The sequence below is a fragment of the Frieseomelitta varia genome, unplaced genomic scaffold (assembly GCF_011392965.1).
Source record: "Frieseomelitta varia isolate USP_RPSP 00005682 unplaced genomic scaffold, Fvar_1.2 scaffold_543, whole genome shotgun sequence".
NCBI classification, from domain to species: Eukaryota; Metazoa; Arthropoda; class Insecta; order Hymenoptera; family Apidae; genus Frieseomelitta; species Frieseomelitta varia.
Window position 1 is genome coordinate 39,039 of NW_025110305.1, and position 16,281 is coordinate 55,319.

General features: G+C 36.2%; 1 protein-coding gene across 1 annotated transcript; it reads left to right on the plus strand.

The window, feature by feature from the left end:
• The first annotated feature begins 14,624 nt into the window (after nucleotides 1–14,624).
• LOC122533617 lies at nucleotides 14,625–15,912 on the plus strand. The gene is made up of 3 exons (XM_043663511.1): nucleotides 14,625–14,912; nucleotides 15,289–15,558; nucleotides 15,639–15,912. The coding sequence occupies exons 1-3, from the start codon at nucleotides 14,640–14,642 to the stop codon at nucleotides 15,729–15,731; spliced, it is 636 nt and encodes a 211-aa protein (XP_043519446.1). The 5' UTR covers nucleotides 14,625–14,639; the 3' UTR covers nucleotides 15,732–15,912.
• Nucleotides 15,913–16,281: the final 369 nt, after the last annotated feature.

The following is a 16,281-nucleotide window of genomic DNA, read 5'->3' on the forward strand; positions in this document are numbered from 1 at the left end:
TTTTATTAGACCGGCTGACACCGAGGATCACTGCCAAACTAGGACCACGACGAACAATGGCTTCGACGTTGAGGGCTGGTTGTTCGAAAATAACCTACGATCACCGGCGTTTCCAGTCTCGTTCTATCTTGCGAATAAATCGAAAGGCAGAGGAGGAAATGGCCGATCGAACGTGGAACGTTCGCGAAATGGAAATCAGTGATCTCTATCGTCGTTCACTGCGAATGAAAGGGAAAGTGCACAAATGGAGGAAGAAGAAAATGGCACGATCGTATCTTGGGGGAATTTAAAGATGGCAATTGCAAATTTAGCATATAAATAATTGCAAAAGAATGGTAACTGCTACACATTTCGAAAAAAAAAAACCGTTCTAAAACTAACATACGTGAAATTCGTCATCGCTGAAGAATTCAAAGACGGCAATAGTCGTAAGAACGAGTCGTTTCCAACTGATCGAGCGAAAATGGCAATTTTCGTAGGGACAGACGGAGAACGTATTACTGCGCATTAAAAAAGAGACGGGAGCCAATGAAATTGAGGGTATTGTGCGCGATGGAAGTGCGCGTGACCTGTCGCAGTGCTTCGTAAAGGGAACCGAGAAATTCGTCGAGAGAGTAGGAAATGACGCGGAAGGGAAGTCGATGGAGGCCTCGAAAATGCCAGATGATTCGGTCAATAGCCACTTTTCATACAGCGACACAGGAAATTGCCAATTGGCATGTACGTGCATAACCGAACGCACCGAATAAATCGTCGCCACGGTCAAACGTAGAATACGCTCGTTTCTTCGAGTATTTTCGAGCGGATTTTCCCAAGATCGGGATCGTTCGCTGCCGGACATGTGATCGAGAGCTAATTTCATTCTCGGACAGCATGGCTTTTGTACAGTAGAAGAATTCCCCTTCATATTCGAATATTTGATTATTTAACAGAGAGATCGTGGCTGACTTGATTATTAAAATTTTCTCTCTTCCTCTATTCTAATCTACACCTTTCTCCGCTTTCGTTCCAATCGTCAGAGACGATCATTCAAGAAACAGAAAATCCCAGAAAGCGAACCTACCACGATGAGAACATGCAGTGCATGCAGAAAATCGACGATCGTATTCGCCAAATCAATGAGGGAAATCCGTTGTTTCGCGGTAACAAGAATCCCGAAAGCATGGAGAAAACGAGAAGTGGCAATTCATCAAGGACAACGAGGGACAAGCGACGCTCATTTAAATCGGAACGCAAACGTATCGGTATTATTTACGAAAGGGATGAAGCCGCATTTCAGACAATTTTTTTTTTCCTTTTTTTTCTTTTTTCTTTCCTCGACGCGCAATGGACACGAGGTATTCCGTTGTCGAAGCGGAGACAGCGTTAACGGTTCACTCGTTTCTCTCTTTTTCCCCTTTTTTTTTCATCTATCGATTATCGTTACCCCGTGGAGGATCCCGCGAAGCTTAGCGGCAGGGTGAAAGCATCCGCTTGTAGCTTTCGCTCCGCGCGCACCGTCCCCGGGATTAGTTCTGGCTTTAATGTCCGACGACAAGGGATTTCAAAGGTAATTGAATCGAGTACATCGATTCGCCGCGTCCTTAAAACCGCGATCCTTAAAACAGATCGTCGTCCAAAAGACCTGGACGATGAAGATTATGTAAAACCGACACCCGACACAGGCGAAATCGTCGAAATCACGACCATTCGGTCGTCTCCCTTGATCTTTACGTTCGGTTCTGGCATTAGAGCCATCGCCATCAGTGACCAGTACGTAAATTCTTTTCTAGATTTACTATCGTCAAATAAGAAACGGTGTGTTTTTAAAAGTTCGAATGAATTGTGAATTTACGAAAAATATGAATTTAAGAAAAGGATGGACAATAAAGGTATGGTATTGGAAATCGTGGATAGTCTCAGGAGGAATTATAAAGTGACAGAGTGGGTCTTTTTCTTTCATGCCTAGACACAAGTCTTAACTAGGCTTAAATGGGAAAAGTAGAAGAATAGAATAGAACAAAAAATGGGACGAAGCATCTTTTCGAGAATTTCAAAAGACAAGTTTCAAAATCAGCATTTCAATATACATGTTAAAAATAAATTATAACAATTGTTCTCTTTTACAACCAAACAAACAGTTGGAAATAAATTCTTTGTAATGCAATTTAGACGAACGATTCTGTTTTATTTGCAAACTAACATCCATCATATATTGTAAACGAATCGAAAACGCAATACATTTTGTATACACTTTAAAGTATTCGTGGTAAACGTATAATAAATTTCGTGAGACATTTTCCAGAATCTAAAATCTATTAATGAATAATCTTCGAGAATCTATTAACGAAGAATTTAATATCCACAATTTCTCTTTAAACGCTTAAAATTTGGTGACTGATTATAAATACATAGTGACCAGATGCTTGTAATCACCAACATCAGCACAGCAGCAGCTTGATTCTCAAAGTTTATGTAATTTATATTCTATTATAAAAATGTAAGATATTTAATTTCACTTTTTATTTCGCATTACCTCTGACAAAGACTAACAACGAAATTAAATTAATATAAAAATATCCAGGCTTAAAATCCAACATGAAATCGAAATCTTTATGATTCGCAATATCCGACGACACAATTAAAGTGAAGTATTTACCACGCAATTCATTCTCCCAACATCAAACGTCCCAACGTCATCGTCGTGCTCCTGATTTCAACGCAATATATTCTAATGCACGTAGAACTCCGACCAAATCGAAGAAAGAAATTTAATCTCTTCGAGAGGGAACTGTCGATGCTGCTGTCACAACAATCAGGAAACGATCAGGCTCGTGGGAATAAGATGGCCAGGAGGTGAGCTAGAATGGCCCCGAATTGGAGTGCACGGGCGGGTACATGCGTTATCCGGTTAATTCTTTCTGACTGGCTCGGCGAACAGAGCCGGAAGCGATGTCTCTCTTTTCGTGTCAGATGGCCCGTACTCGGTAGGCACAGTCGATTCGGCGGGCTTCGCTGTTTTGATCTGCCATGTGGAAGGATCCGATCGCTATGAAACGAGCATCGTGTATAGCTACGCGAACCGAACCTGTAATCGGATGGCTGAAGATCGTCTCCGCCCCCTGTCCTCTCTTTCTCTCTTATGTTTGACGATGCCAAAAGGTAACCACTCGTGAACATAATGAACGATATTTCGGACCTGTTACCCTCCCCCTTCCACCTCCTGAGCCCTTTTTCTTTTCGTTCGAACATCGTCGGCATCATCGGTTATAGGGGGTGGAAAGAAAAAACCGGCAGCGTAAATGAAGAGACGGCCGTGTGATCGGAGAACTGGAAGACTATCGATTCGAGATTCGCACGTGGCTCTCAGAATGGAGATTTATTTGTTCGATAACGATTGTTCACTCTCTCTCTCTCTCTCTCTTTCTCTCTCTGTTAACATTTACCACGTGGATTGAACCACGTGGATCCTTTATTATCGTGAAAGATTTAGGCAACAACAGATTTTAAAATCGTATTCATTCAGCGTTCCTAGAGTTTGAAGGAAAAGAATTTGATTTCAAATAAATGTACATTCTAGTACCTAACTCTATTGAATCTAACTCTATTCTGAGCGATTGATCTGGCAGACAAATGCGCGTTCGATAAATATTTAAATTTAATTTTCTTTCGAGTTTATTGTGTGTTATTTGAACGTGATTACTTCTTACGTATATTCTTTCGCGTACTTTACGTCTCTGCGCATTTAAATTCGGTGATTATCGCGTGTACTAAAGAATAATTTTACAACACCAAATAAATACGCCATGAATTTCACGCGAGATGTTTCAAATATTCAAGGAAACAAATATAAATACCAAAACGAAGCGCGCATTATACATTGAAATAATCAAATAATCAAGTTGTATATTTATGAAATAGCAAACAAATTCTGTTAACGATTTTATCAGCTGACGAGATTTGCCAAATTTTCTCTCCTTTTTCATTTTCGTTGAATGACCTTTTCGTTTAAGGACCTGAAAGTTATGAAGGACGGATTCTTAATAATTGTTGCGAGGAATCGAAGTTTCTGTTGATATCGATTTTGATTACGGTCCTTCGCATGTAGGATATCGGTTCTAGGATCATTATCTTTTCAGTTCTACACTATTTTAATTTTCAACTCAAGACTTTTCTCGCAATTAACAGTTCTAATTTTCATCATCTCATTTAAGTATTGTTTCATTTAATAATACCAACTTTTCTCACAATTAACAGTTCTAATTTTCATCACCTCGTTTAGGTATTATTTCGTTTAATAATGGGTCATTTTGAAAGTAGAGTAAATCCGTACGTGGTCAGACATCCGCAAGTAGGACGAGCCGGTATGTGGTCAGGCTTGAGTAGAATAAGCCCGTACGTGTAAGTCAGACATTCCTCGAGTAGAATGAGCCGGTATATAGTCAAAATCTCGTAGGTAGAAGGAGTGTACCGCATATGGTACACGTCTCGTTTCATAATGCTTCACGATATTACGACCGAAATCAATCGTGGAACCATGGAAGTCGTTGAAGATTTGTATTATCAAACAGCGTGATACTTTCCGAGAAAATACGATAAAAACGTAACAACAAGAACGATATTTTAATCAATGAAGGAGAGAAAAACTTCCTTCAACTTGCCATTTTCTAAAAATTTGTTCAAAGAAGAAGAAAATGGCAGGATATAATAGATGTACGCCAATCGATTTAATTAGTTTTAAATCCAATAGTTTTAAAATCATTGTGTAACAGTATAAGTAAATAGGAAACGATCTCCAAAACTACACTTAATAGATATACACAGACCCTAGAATCGATGCGAGAACCGGGAAAATAAATTCCGAATAGAATTAAACCGAATTGATATCAATAGAAATTTCGTAACAGAATGTCGATCTTTCGTAATTGTTTCAATCAGGACGGTAAGTTGTTTTGGGAGCTCAAGGTTCAAACTCAGAGCCATTTCGTCGGCAATTCAGTGCGTATATTTCGAGACGTTTCGAACATTTTCGAAATAACGCCAGGCACGCGTTATCGATATTACCCGTTTAAATTTGAATGGCATTCATAGTGACGCATAACGAAGCTCCGCAAGCGTATAATGCTTCATTACGCGTGATGATGCGATTATAAATTAATTAATAAAATTCCGACCGCCGAGTTCCACCAGAGCGTGTGTGTATTATCGCCGTTCAAGAGGATTTAATTGAAATCAACTCAATGGACTCGCAAATCCGATCGAGAGGCAGGTTAAAATCCGAATCAAATTCACAGTCGATAACTCTGAGGAAACACCGTCGATTCCTCCGTTCTTCCTTTTATCATTTCACATCGATTATGTTTCTTAGTTTCTATTGCGTTGGAGGAACATTTATTTATAATATTTTACTGATTATCCTAGGCAAACATACTTTTTCATATCGACTAAATTCTATGTCCAAGCCTACTTGGTGCAATCACGAAACTACTAGTAGATCAAATACAAAGTTAATACAAATATAATAACATAGTATATAACGTGAGGTATGAATATTAATAATAACACTTAATAACGACGTCTGATAATAACATTTATAACAATTATTCGTTTGTAAATTCGAAAATTAACTTTGATGGACTGCGACTTGAATTCAACTTGACAATGAAGTCGACGTAGCTACAATATTCTTGCAAACAGGCAATATGTTAAACACTTCGTTTTCATCCAACGCTGTACCTGTACGAAGTGTACCAACAATTCAAGTACAACTGGACGAAGCCACCCTCTAATAGAACAAAGAACAAAGGCCAGACGAAAGGAAAAGCACCCCCGGCGAGCATGGTTAATTTCTCGACGAGCCAATACGTCCTCCAGGCTTGTCGACACGACGACGACGACGACGACGACGACGACGACGACGTTGCTCCAAATAAATCCATCGTGCCAACGGAGGGGGATTTCACGCGACATGGAGGTAGGTCATGCTGTAAAAACGTAACGGGCACATAATTCGCAAGCCTCCGGGACTTCCAATCGTCTACACTTCAAAGGGGAAAAGCTTGTCGTTGTAGCGCGGCACACGACCGGTTCGAGGCCACCTTCGCACGCACGAATAGTCAGGTGGCAACCGAGCGCAAAGCGTTTATTTTTAGTGCAATTTGTCGCTCGAACGATGCCATAAAGCGAGCCTAACGCCGTGTGTGTTACCGGCTTATAGAAATTTTCACGTGTTTGTACCCACGACTAAACGTCAGTCGCCGTCGTTAAATGTGTCGACGGCGGCATGTGGAAAAACCCAGTCCGCTCTATAATCCGCCCCGCTTTGGCTTTTCCTATCATCTGCCCGCAGACACCGACACCGTTCTGCCGCGTTTTAAGGGATTTCGATTCTATTGCCACTCTCGTGGATGCTTGTTTTCTTTTTCCCCTTTTTTTTTTTTTTTTCTTTTTCTTCTTCGACGAAATATATTCAGCTCAATATTGATTCGTACAAGTAAAATCATCCACCTGGTTCGACCCAACATATTTCGGAGTATATTTCGTGGAATATCACACGGGGGATTGAAATTACCAGGAAAATGTTCTAACAAATATCATTCGGTTCGTACACAGAATATTACCTGTATTTTTATATTTTAGCTGTAGAGTCGTGCAGAGAGAGTTTTTACAAGCAATTTCATTTTCCTATCATATAATTTCGGATGTGTATTTTATATTGTTTACAGATGTTACGTTTAATTTTCATTTCAATCTGCTTTATTATGGGGTTACAGCGAGTATACGAATAGGATGAATGGGAAACTCGACAGAAGTTGAAGGAAATCAACAATAATAACACGGCATACGTGACGCGATATAATAGTACGACAAGGTGAAATATTATAGTTAATTATTGTACTGTATTAACAAATTGTCGAATTCATTAAATCTAGTAGTGACTTTAAACACACATTGAACGTAACTTTTTGAAAAGAATTGAACCTGAGTGAAAAATAGAATTCCCTAGGGAATGATGATCGCAAAAAGGAACATATTAAGAAATAAAAAGAAAAGAAATTAATGTTTATGTATAAGTGTTTACACACTATGCCTTCAACCCACGAGTTTCGTTAACGCTAAAACAACCGACGATTAAAGCACGAAATTTCCATCAGAGACATTGAAGTTAAAAAAAATAACAAGAGAGTATACAAGCTTTTGTTCATATATTTTATGAAAATTTAAATCTTATTTAAATCTTTACACGTCTGTCTAACAAAAATTAAAGAAATTGGCCATTTCGAGCGTTTTGTTAGCTCCAGTTGTCAACGATGGCATTCCAATTAACGCGGTATTGCCTTCCTCCGTTTTACAGGCGTTGAAGTATTAAAAATACTAAAACTACCGAAATTTCCTCGCGAACAAGTTGCCGGGGTTGTAACAGGTTTAAAAATCCAATCCCCGGCCGCGTTTAAAGCCCCTTAACTGTTGACTGATAACGAACCTCCGCATTGGGAGCGGAGTTTTAACGGCGAAAGGAAAGAGGCAACGTTCCAGCCGCGCCTTTGCAACAGATATAATTGGACTTTCCTTTAATTACCTCGTCTCCTGTGGACACAGCCATCAGACGGGCCGGATAACGCATTCGACGCGCATTCAGACGCCCATAGGATTACGGCAAGATTAACAGCTCCGAAGGGAGCGAGAAAGATGCAAATCGTCTCAGCTGAGATATTAAGACGTTCAGCTGATCTGGCAGCTGCGAGAATCAACCAGCGAGAAGGAACGTGGCATCGCGGTTTCGTCGTTGGAAAATTAACATCGCGATCATGCGTCCGCGTCAGTTTCTCGGCTTGGTGTTGATCGCGTAAAAATCATCCGCCTCGCAGCTGATTGACACCTTCGAGAATAGAATCAGCTATTGAGGATCAGCTATAGAACTACTCGATCGACTAACCTTCTGTCAGATTTCTTGACAGAAATAATGATGCTTAAACTTGCATTAAGAGTGTTATTTATTATGCAGAAATTTCTAAATTTGCAGGGAACGTCGAAGATCGATTTAAAGCTAGATATCCAAAGTCGTGTTCAATAGTTTAGCTTTTGGCGCCTGTGTATATATGTATATTTTTGCATGGGCTTGAATTCTCGATGCTGGAATTCTAAATTAAAATTTTTTTTCTTCCTTTACACCAGGGAACTCGACGAAGTGTAAATAGAAACTAGTTTTAACTTTTTAATGAGTATCATTGGATCAATGGAATTTTATAATTAACCTCTATCACGAAAAACGTGAAATGTAAAGTAAAATCAAATATATCTAAATTTTCAGCGATCAAATACAAATTATTTACTGTACTCATCTATGACCTAACTTATGATATTACTTGACAGTTAGGTATTAACAAGATATTAATAATTAATTAATTAATAAAATAGATATGGATAAATGTAAAATAATATAAATATAAATTAATAAATATATTAATTTCATTCCCTGGTCAATCTTTGTCAACGTTTGGAATTTAGAAACTAATATTATTTTATATTAAAAATTCTATTACTTTACTATTAACAAGTTATTAAGTATCACTAAATATTTCTCATAATTTTCTACTATTATTGAAAAAAATACGAAATTCCTATCTAAAAATTTATATCCAAAGTCAATTAGTTCTAGATTAGCTCTGAATAGTCTCTCACGTCACTAGACACTTATAATTGTTGCCAATAAAGATCAAATACAGTTTCAAATAATTTTCAATCTTGCCAATAAAGATCAAATACAGTTTCAAATAATTTTCAATCTTGCCAATAAAGATCAAATACAGTTTCAAATAATCTTCAATCTTTATGAAAAATTTTGAACTGATCCTACATTGGATCTGTTAACCAGATTCACGTTCCACCAGGATCAAGCGTTTTTCGTCCGAAACCACCCCTATTTACACAGGCGCAAAGCAAGTAACTAAGAGTTTCAATCTCGACAGGTTACGTGTAACCACGGGACAACACGTGCCGTGTAACGAACTACGTTCCCCGGGTGTGTACACGTGTGCGTGCGTGTGTGTTGACACGAATACGCACGTATGCAGGTGCATACGCAACCGCGTGTGACGTAGGTTAACATGTGGTCAATGAAGCATCGGATACGATAACAGTGGCGGTCATGGCCGACGCTAGGTGACGTCCACACTGTTATCGAAATTGTCTGACATGTAATTCTTCGTGAAAACAGGAACTAACCCTAGAACCACCCGGTCTCTTGTCTACGATCACTGCAATTTGAATGAGATAAGTAAATCTGATCTAAACAGTGCCTCTGTAAAAAAGGGAACTCTAAAGCCCGTCATCTTGATGAATTTGATAGATATAACGTCGAACGTAACGAGTGTAACGCGGATAGTCAAACTTATTTAGAATTATTATCATACGAATTTGTAAAGTAGTCTCTAAGTTTATAAGGATAATCTTAGAGAAGGGATGAATCTGAAGTTACGAAATTTACGAATATTGAAAAATGTCATATTGTTCTAAATAACGAATTTGAATTGAACGTCATGGTTCGTTTATCGTAGAATGTATGGGTTTGAAAAAATGTCACGATGTTCTGAAAAGTCTGCGAATTTAAAAAAAAAAAATGACGTAGCGTGAAGTAAAAGCTGCGAGCATGAAACAAATGTTACGATATATCGGTAAGCCTGTGGATTTAACAAAATGTCACACAGTTTTCTATTGAATCTACTGGATTTAAATAGAAAATGTCATGATATTACAATCTACAAAAAATATCATAGCGATTTTAGGCAAAGAATTTAAATAGCGTTGCACAAAATCTACGAATTTTCTATAAATTTAAAAAATAGTCTTTCATAGAATTTACGAATTTAAAATGAATGTTACAAAGTATTTCACAAAACCTACGAATTACAAAAAAAATATAGTACTCGACGAAGAATTTTTTTTCAATTTTTCTTTTTTTTTTAAATTGTCAGATCTCTAGATTAGATTGCTGAATCTTTGATTGTCTAAAAGTTTTATCTATCAAAGTAAAGAATGATATTTAGAATATTAATTTTCAATTTATAACGCGGCAAGTGTAACCGGGTATAAATTCCAAAAAATCGAAACAAAATACAATAAAACTGAAACATTTCAAATCAATCAACGAGAGATTCTTTCCACCTGGAATTAACTTTCTAAAATGGACGCCGTTTCTGTGGCTTGTAGGTTTGAATTTGTATTTCGAGACAGACCGCGAATGGAACGTTACATGGGATTCGAAATTCGAAACCCAAAGTGAAACCACACGGACAACCAAGTGCCTTCCAAGAGTCTAGTAAAGAAAAGAGCAAAAGCTTTCGTAAATAAAGTCAATAATAAAATCAAAGCTATTTGTTGCAACTATTTAACCAAAACTGTGATCCGATAATTATTCGAAGCATTGTTTCTTTCTTCTTCCTGAAAATCCTTGAATTTGCATCTCTGTATGAACAAATTATTCTTCGTTTCAATCTCTACGAAGGGCGAAGAAGGCAGAAAATTTCAAGAACAAACTGTCTAACAGCAACTAACTGACAGCCAGTTCAACGCAGTTCCACATCTTTAATCTTTAAATGATTATTAAATAAAATACAAATGGAAACGCTTTGGGTAAATAAATTGCTCTTCGTGCAAACGAATCTAAATTATTAATTGCACTTGGCGTGTTGCTGGAACAGCCGCGACTTCCTTGAAACGTCATAATTTAACGCGTGAAAAAACATTGGCAGACATTCAGGGAAATTCATAAAAACCACTCGGCGCGGTTTCTACCTATTGCAAAATCCGCCGATACGTCGACCGGTATAAGCGGCAAAGCGAATATATTTCACGTCGCGCGAAACATCGAGCGTAAAACATCATCGAAATTTGAATATTCGCTGCGTAAATTAATCGTCGTGGCAATTAAATGCAATAAAAGCGATCGCTGTTCGTGCGTTCGGTTTTGTATGAACGAAAAAAAAAAAAAAAGAAAGAAACAAAACCAAAAGTGGCACAAAAACGCGTTCGAAATTCGCGTGCGGGAAGAGGAGGAAGGATCACTTTAAATCCTAACTAATTAACGCGTTATTCTCATTTGAACCGTCGAAATATTGAAATATTTATTATTACTGAAATATTCTATAGAAATAGAAACGTCGCCGTTTACTAATAAAACGTGTCGATCGATAAATCCATTAAATCTAACATCCACGACAACGATAACGCGGCGGCAATAAAGAAACGTTTCCAATTAAAAACCTCCCAGCCGTGCCAAACGGAAAACAGGTCCGTTTCTATTTAGGAAAATGAAATTACATTCATTTCCATATACGCCGCGCTTTTAAATACCGCGCTTCGGAATCGTCCGCCGCTAAAAATAAATGTGAAAAACCTCGCACTTGCTCGCGATGCTCGGCAGGCTTGGATTGTCAATTAAAAAGGACAGAGAACGCGGGAAAAAAAGAGAGATAGAGAGAGAGAGAGAGAGAGAGAGAGAGAGAGAGAGAGAGAGAAGGAAAAAGCAGCTCACGTCGACTAGAGCGTCGCCGTTGTTGTGGACGGTGTTTTAGCCTCGAATCGAAATCAATAAGCCGATTATTGCCTGGGCTGAACGGAGATTACGTTGCTTTGAATTGACACCCCTGCCCGACACGAGCTACGCGCGCGCCGATTGAATTTCGCGGACTTTCGAGACGGCCGGACGTCCGCTCCAGTTCCTTTTTACCGCCGTCTGATACCGTGAAATCACGCTCAATGTAATCCTCGTGGACACACCGCGAAGAATCGACCTTTTGTGACAGCTTGGCCAAGTTTCCACCCATTGTCGCGCGTCTCCGTTATTTGCTTACACAGGGGGGGGAAAACAATGGAGGAGCAGCGACGTCGCTGCGAGAAAAGAAAGATGGAGACGATGGTCGAAAGAGGAAGGAAGAAAACACGTCGGATGCTTTTCTTTTCTTTTTCTTTTTTTTTTTTTTTTTTTAACATCGTCTATGTTAACCGTTCCGAAAGGAGAAATCGTCAACTAGGACGTAATACGACGGGAATTTCATTCGAATTCACACGTTTTGGTTTGACTTCAACATAAATTGGAGAAGAGGAGATTGGATTAAACTGGAATTTTGTGGATATAGCGTGCATGACAGTTGAACGTTTATGAAATGATAATAACAGTCTTGAAATTATTAAATAACGTTTAAAACGATCTAAAAGTTTAATATCGAACGAGACTCCCTGATATACTTATTCGACAACGAACTATGAGTTTCGAATTTAGAGTGAATTAAAGAGTAGAGGAAATTTCGAATTTCGATTAAAATAGGATTGATCAAAGAATAATAAATTATTATAATTCTCAAACAATTCTCCTCTCTCTAAGTCGGGTATTATTCTAAGAAAGCTACGAATTAAAAATAATTATTATAGTGTTCTATGAATTTAAAGAAATATCGCAACACACTAGAAAACTTATAAATTTGAAATAAATGCTGCATTTCATAAAAGTTGTGAAATTTTAAAAATATTATAAAACCTATGAATTTTTAAAAATTCCACGAATTTAAAATAAATGTTGATGCACCGCAAAACCTACAAATTTTTAAAACTGTCGCAATGTTTTATCTGCGAGTTTTATTTAAAAAGTGTCGTTAGATTCCACAGAATTTAAAAAGTTGTCAGCTTAGATTTCTGCTAATTTTGGAATCTTTATTCAATTTTCTGTCTATTCTGTTAAATAACTTCTATTAATTCTATTAATTCTGTTAAATAATTTCTGTCAATTTTGAAAGCTTCGTCTATCAATGGAAAATAAAAACAACATGTCGATATTTTTTGAAACATGGTCTACTCGTTTTAAATGACAAAATCGTCAACGGCGTAGGACAACGCTTCATGAAACAATGATGTTCGAAACTATATATCTATGTGGAATGAAATTCGAATAGAATTTGATTTAGAGATCAAATCTGGTTTAATTTTAATATAAATTAGAGAGGATTGAATTAATTGAGATTAAATTCGAATTTTGTGAACATAGTGGATGACAACTAAATGTTTATAAATTGATGATTTGAGAAAATTTGAATAAGGAATATTTAGGAATGTTGTTGATGTCACCAGTATTAAAATAATATACTACAATGAGTTAAATTTAAATTAGTATAGTAATATACTAATATATTAATAATAATATAATATTATATTAGATACTAACAATTTTAGTATATGAGTATACTATAACTATAAATTTAGTATATGAATATACACTATAACTATAAATTTAAATTCAACATATTGGAATTACTCAAAATATTATACTAAAATTAATGTTACAGGATTAGTGTAACCGAATTTTAGTTTAATATTAGTGTTTTACATAAACTAGAATATACATAGATAATATACATCAGATCATCGGATACCCGCATACCCCTATTGATAGTTTCTATCTATACCAAGCGCCGCTACCAATATTAGACATTATCATTATCATTATCATTATCATTATCATTATCATTATCATTATCATTAATTAAGCAGTTTAATTAGGATATTTAACATTAATTAATACGAAACTTGTAAGCATCTTCATCCTATCAGAAATAAATTTAACAAAATTAATTTAATTTTTACAAGAATTTAATATTTTAGGAAAGGATTGGCAAATATTTTAATAAAACAAACTTTAGATTCGACAACATACGTATAAGAAAACAATTAAAAATATAACCGTTTTCAACGAATGAATGGTAGAAATAAAACTTTCATAAAAAGCAATTTGTTCGCCGTAAAATTAGAAATATTTGCTGTATTGCTTGAATTCATTGATATAAACTTTTCAATACTCGCGAATATTATAGAGTTTCGCGATGATCGTTCGTTAAAAATTCGCAGAATACATTAAAACGATGGACACGGTTATATTCGTATGAAATTTTATTGGCAATCGCGCATACATTTTATGAATATATTCGTGTTCTAGAAAACACTTTGAAATTTCATTAGCAATATCATGGCTATATTAATAAAACAAAATGTGAAAATGTACATGTATAAAGTTACAAGTTATTTGATACAAGTAAATATACATTCCACAGAGATCGTAATAATATTTAAATAGAAAAGAAATCCATTATATTAATAAACTTCGATATTCAATGAAATCACGTCTCCCTGTACTATTATGTGCTCAAAATTGTTGTTCGTGCTATACATTATATTTTTATTAACTATAATTATAACACAACGTATACTAAATATAATTATAACATATAACGTTGACTTTACAATGCTATTGAAATTTCAATGTGTTTTTTACACAACACGTACAATGTACGTAGGCATAAAGACTTTCCGTAATAAACGCTTCAAACACTTTCATGAAGGATATTATCGGCGCCTGTCTATCCGGCGCTAAAAACATTAAAAGGAACGAAACTTCAACGACAACGTTGTCAAACGAAAGCAAACAACACGCTCTCGTCGCTGAAATTTCGGTTAAACTTTCGCACGAAAACAAAGCAAATCCGACGCGTAATGGATCACCGGTATAAGCTACTGTGAGTATTTACCTGACTTTTAGACAGAGGACACCGAGCCGATAGATCATTTGGCCGTGATATGAATTTTGGCAGTTACATGCTCGCGCAGAAACAGCAATGGGGCAAACAGTGGGACGTATGCCTCATTCATGGATCGATTTACTGGAGGAAAAAGATCGCGTTTTATACTGGAGCGGCGAGGTCCTATCGCGAGTTGCCGAAAATGTGTATCAAGAGGAATCGTTTCTTATTGATTACGGCAACGAAAGCATCGACAAAAAGATCGACTCGTGGATGGAATCGAATCAGGCGCGGATCGACAGGATTTTCAGTAAACACGCTGACTTGCCGCTATCGTACAAGATTGAAGTACTAAACGAAATGGAACAAGTAATTACACTTCCTATTTCTATACGAATGTTAAGAATTTTCTATCACAGTTTATTAATACTCAGTTTATTGTAAATGAACTCGAACGAGTAGTCATAATTCTTTAATTCTAAATTATTATTTGGAATCCTCTGTTATATTCTATTATCGCTTCGTTTATTAATGTTTATTGGTAGTGTATTTTATATATATATATATATATATATATATATATAATATATACATGTAAGTATTAAACAAGTATAATAATTTTTTTTATACATTAACCTAATGTTGACAATGTTCTATTGTATTTTATCAACGTTTAGTTAAAACCTTAATTGCAATGTAAACGATAAGTAATAAATGTGGAGAAATAATTTTTTAATGAATTTAGATAAAGGAAGAATTGACGATGAAAATGAGAAGCGATTATTACCATGGTTACAAGGACATATTGAAGTTTACGAGGAAGGTGGATTCGTTGGGAGAAAGGCAACGTAGGATACACGCGAAAATTCAGAATCTCGAGAACATTTGCAATGGAAATGTGAAAGAGTTTCGAAGAAAGTTTGGCCCTTTGCGAGTGAAAACGTTCAAGAATCTGAGAATAGGAGAAAAAATGATATTCCAAGACAAGAAACTAAAATCACAGTTTGCTAAACAGGTATGAACTTCTGTCTCGCCATATACTTTCTCCCAAATAATAACAATTATATATCTTGCTGTTCTTTCCCCGAACGTTAGGTATACGACATCGATCATAAAAACGTGGAAGAATGTGCTAAATGTATTGATAAATTAATAAAGATCATTGAGAAAGCTGCGCTCAAACAATGATGATAATAAATAAATGAATAAACGATAACAAAACTAAAGATTAATTTAAGAGATTTGGATATGTAACATAAAATTGTAAAAGCAATTAACGAAATGAAATAAAACGAACATTGTAAGTGTAAAATGTACAAAATGGAGACAAATAAATATTATTACGTACAAGTATATCTGATATCATGAATTTAATCTCGAATAACATCTCCTCTTCCCGATATTAAGATTAAGTCATCCTCAACTCCATCCGTTCATCGCATTAGGAAACGTCACATTTCTCACCAAGTACAAGTTTGCATTAATTGAACGACTTTGGCAGCAAAGAAAATCGAGTTTTCCGCCACAAGTATTTCAAGAAGGAACGGTTATTACTACTATTATGTCACATAAAGCCATTTATGGAAGATCAAAACTTCATTTATATTTCAAATTTGTTTGTAGACTGTATTGTCACGTATTTTCTGCAGAGAAATTGCTTCAACGCATTACGATCGATGATCTAGAATCTAGATTCAGATGTTAAACAAACACAGTTAACAGGATCAGATTTGCATCA

What these genes read in the sequence shown, in the direction of transcription:
- LOC122533617 (XM_043663511.1), top strand. Translation starts at nt 14,640, where the DNA reads ATGGGGCAAACAGTGGGACGTATGCCTCATTCATGGATCGATTTACTG. An exon ending in TACTAAACGAAATGGAACAA is followed by an intron (nt 14,913 to 15,288) that starts GTAATTACACTT and finishes TAATGAATTTAG; the next exon opens with ATAAAGGAAGAATTGACGAT. An exon ending in AATCACAGTTTGCTAAACAG is followed by an intron (nt 15,559 to 15,638) that starts GTATGAACTTCT and finishes CCCGAACGTTAG; the next exon opens with GTATACGACATCGATCATAA.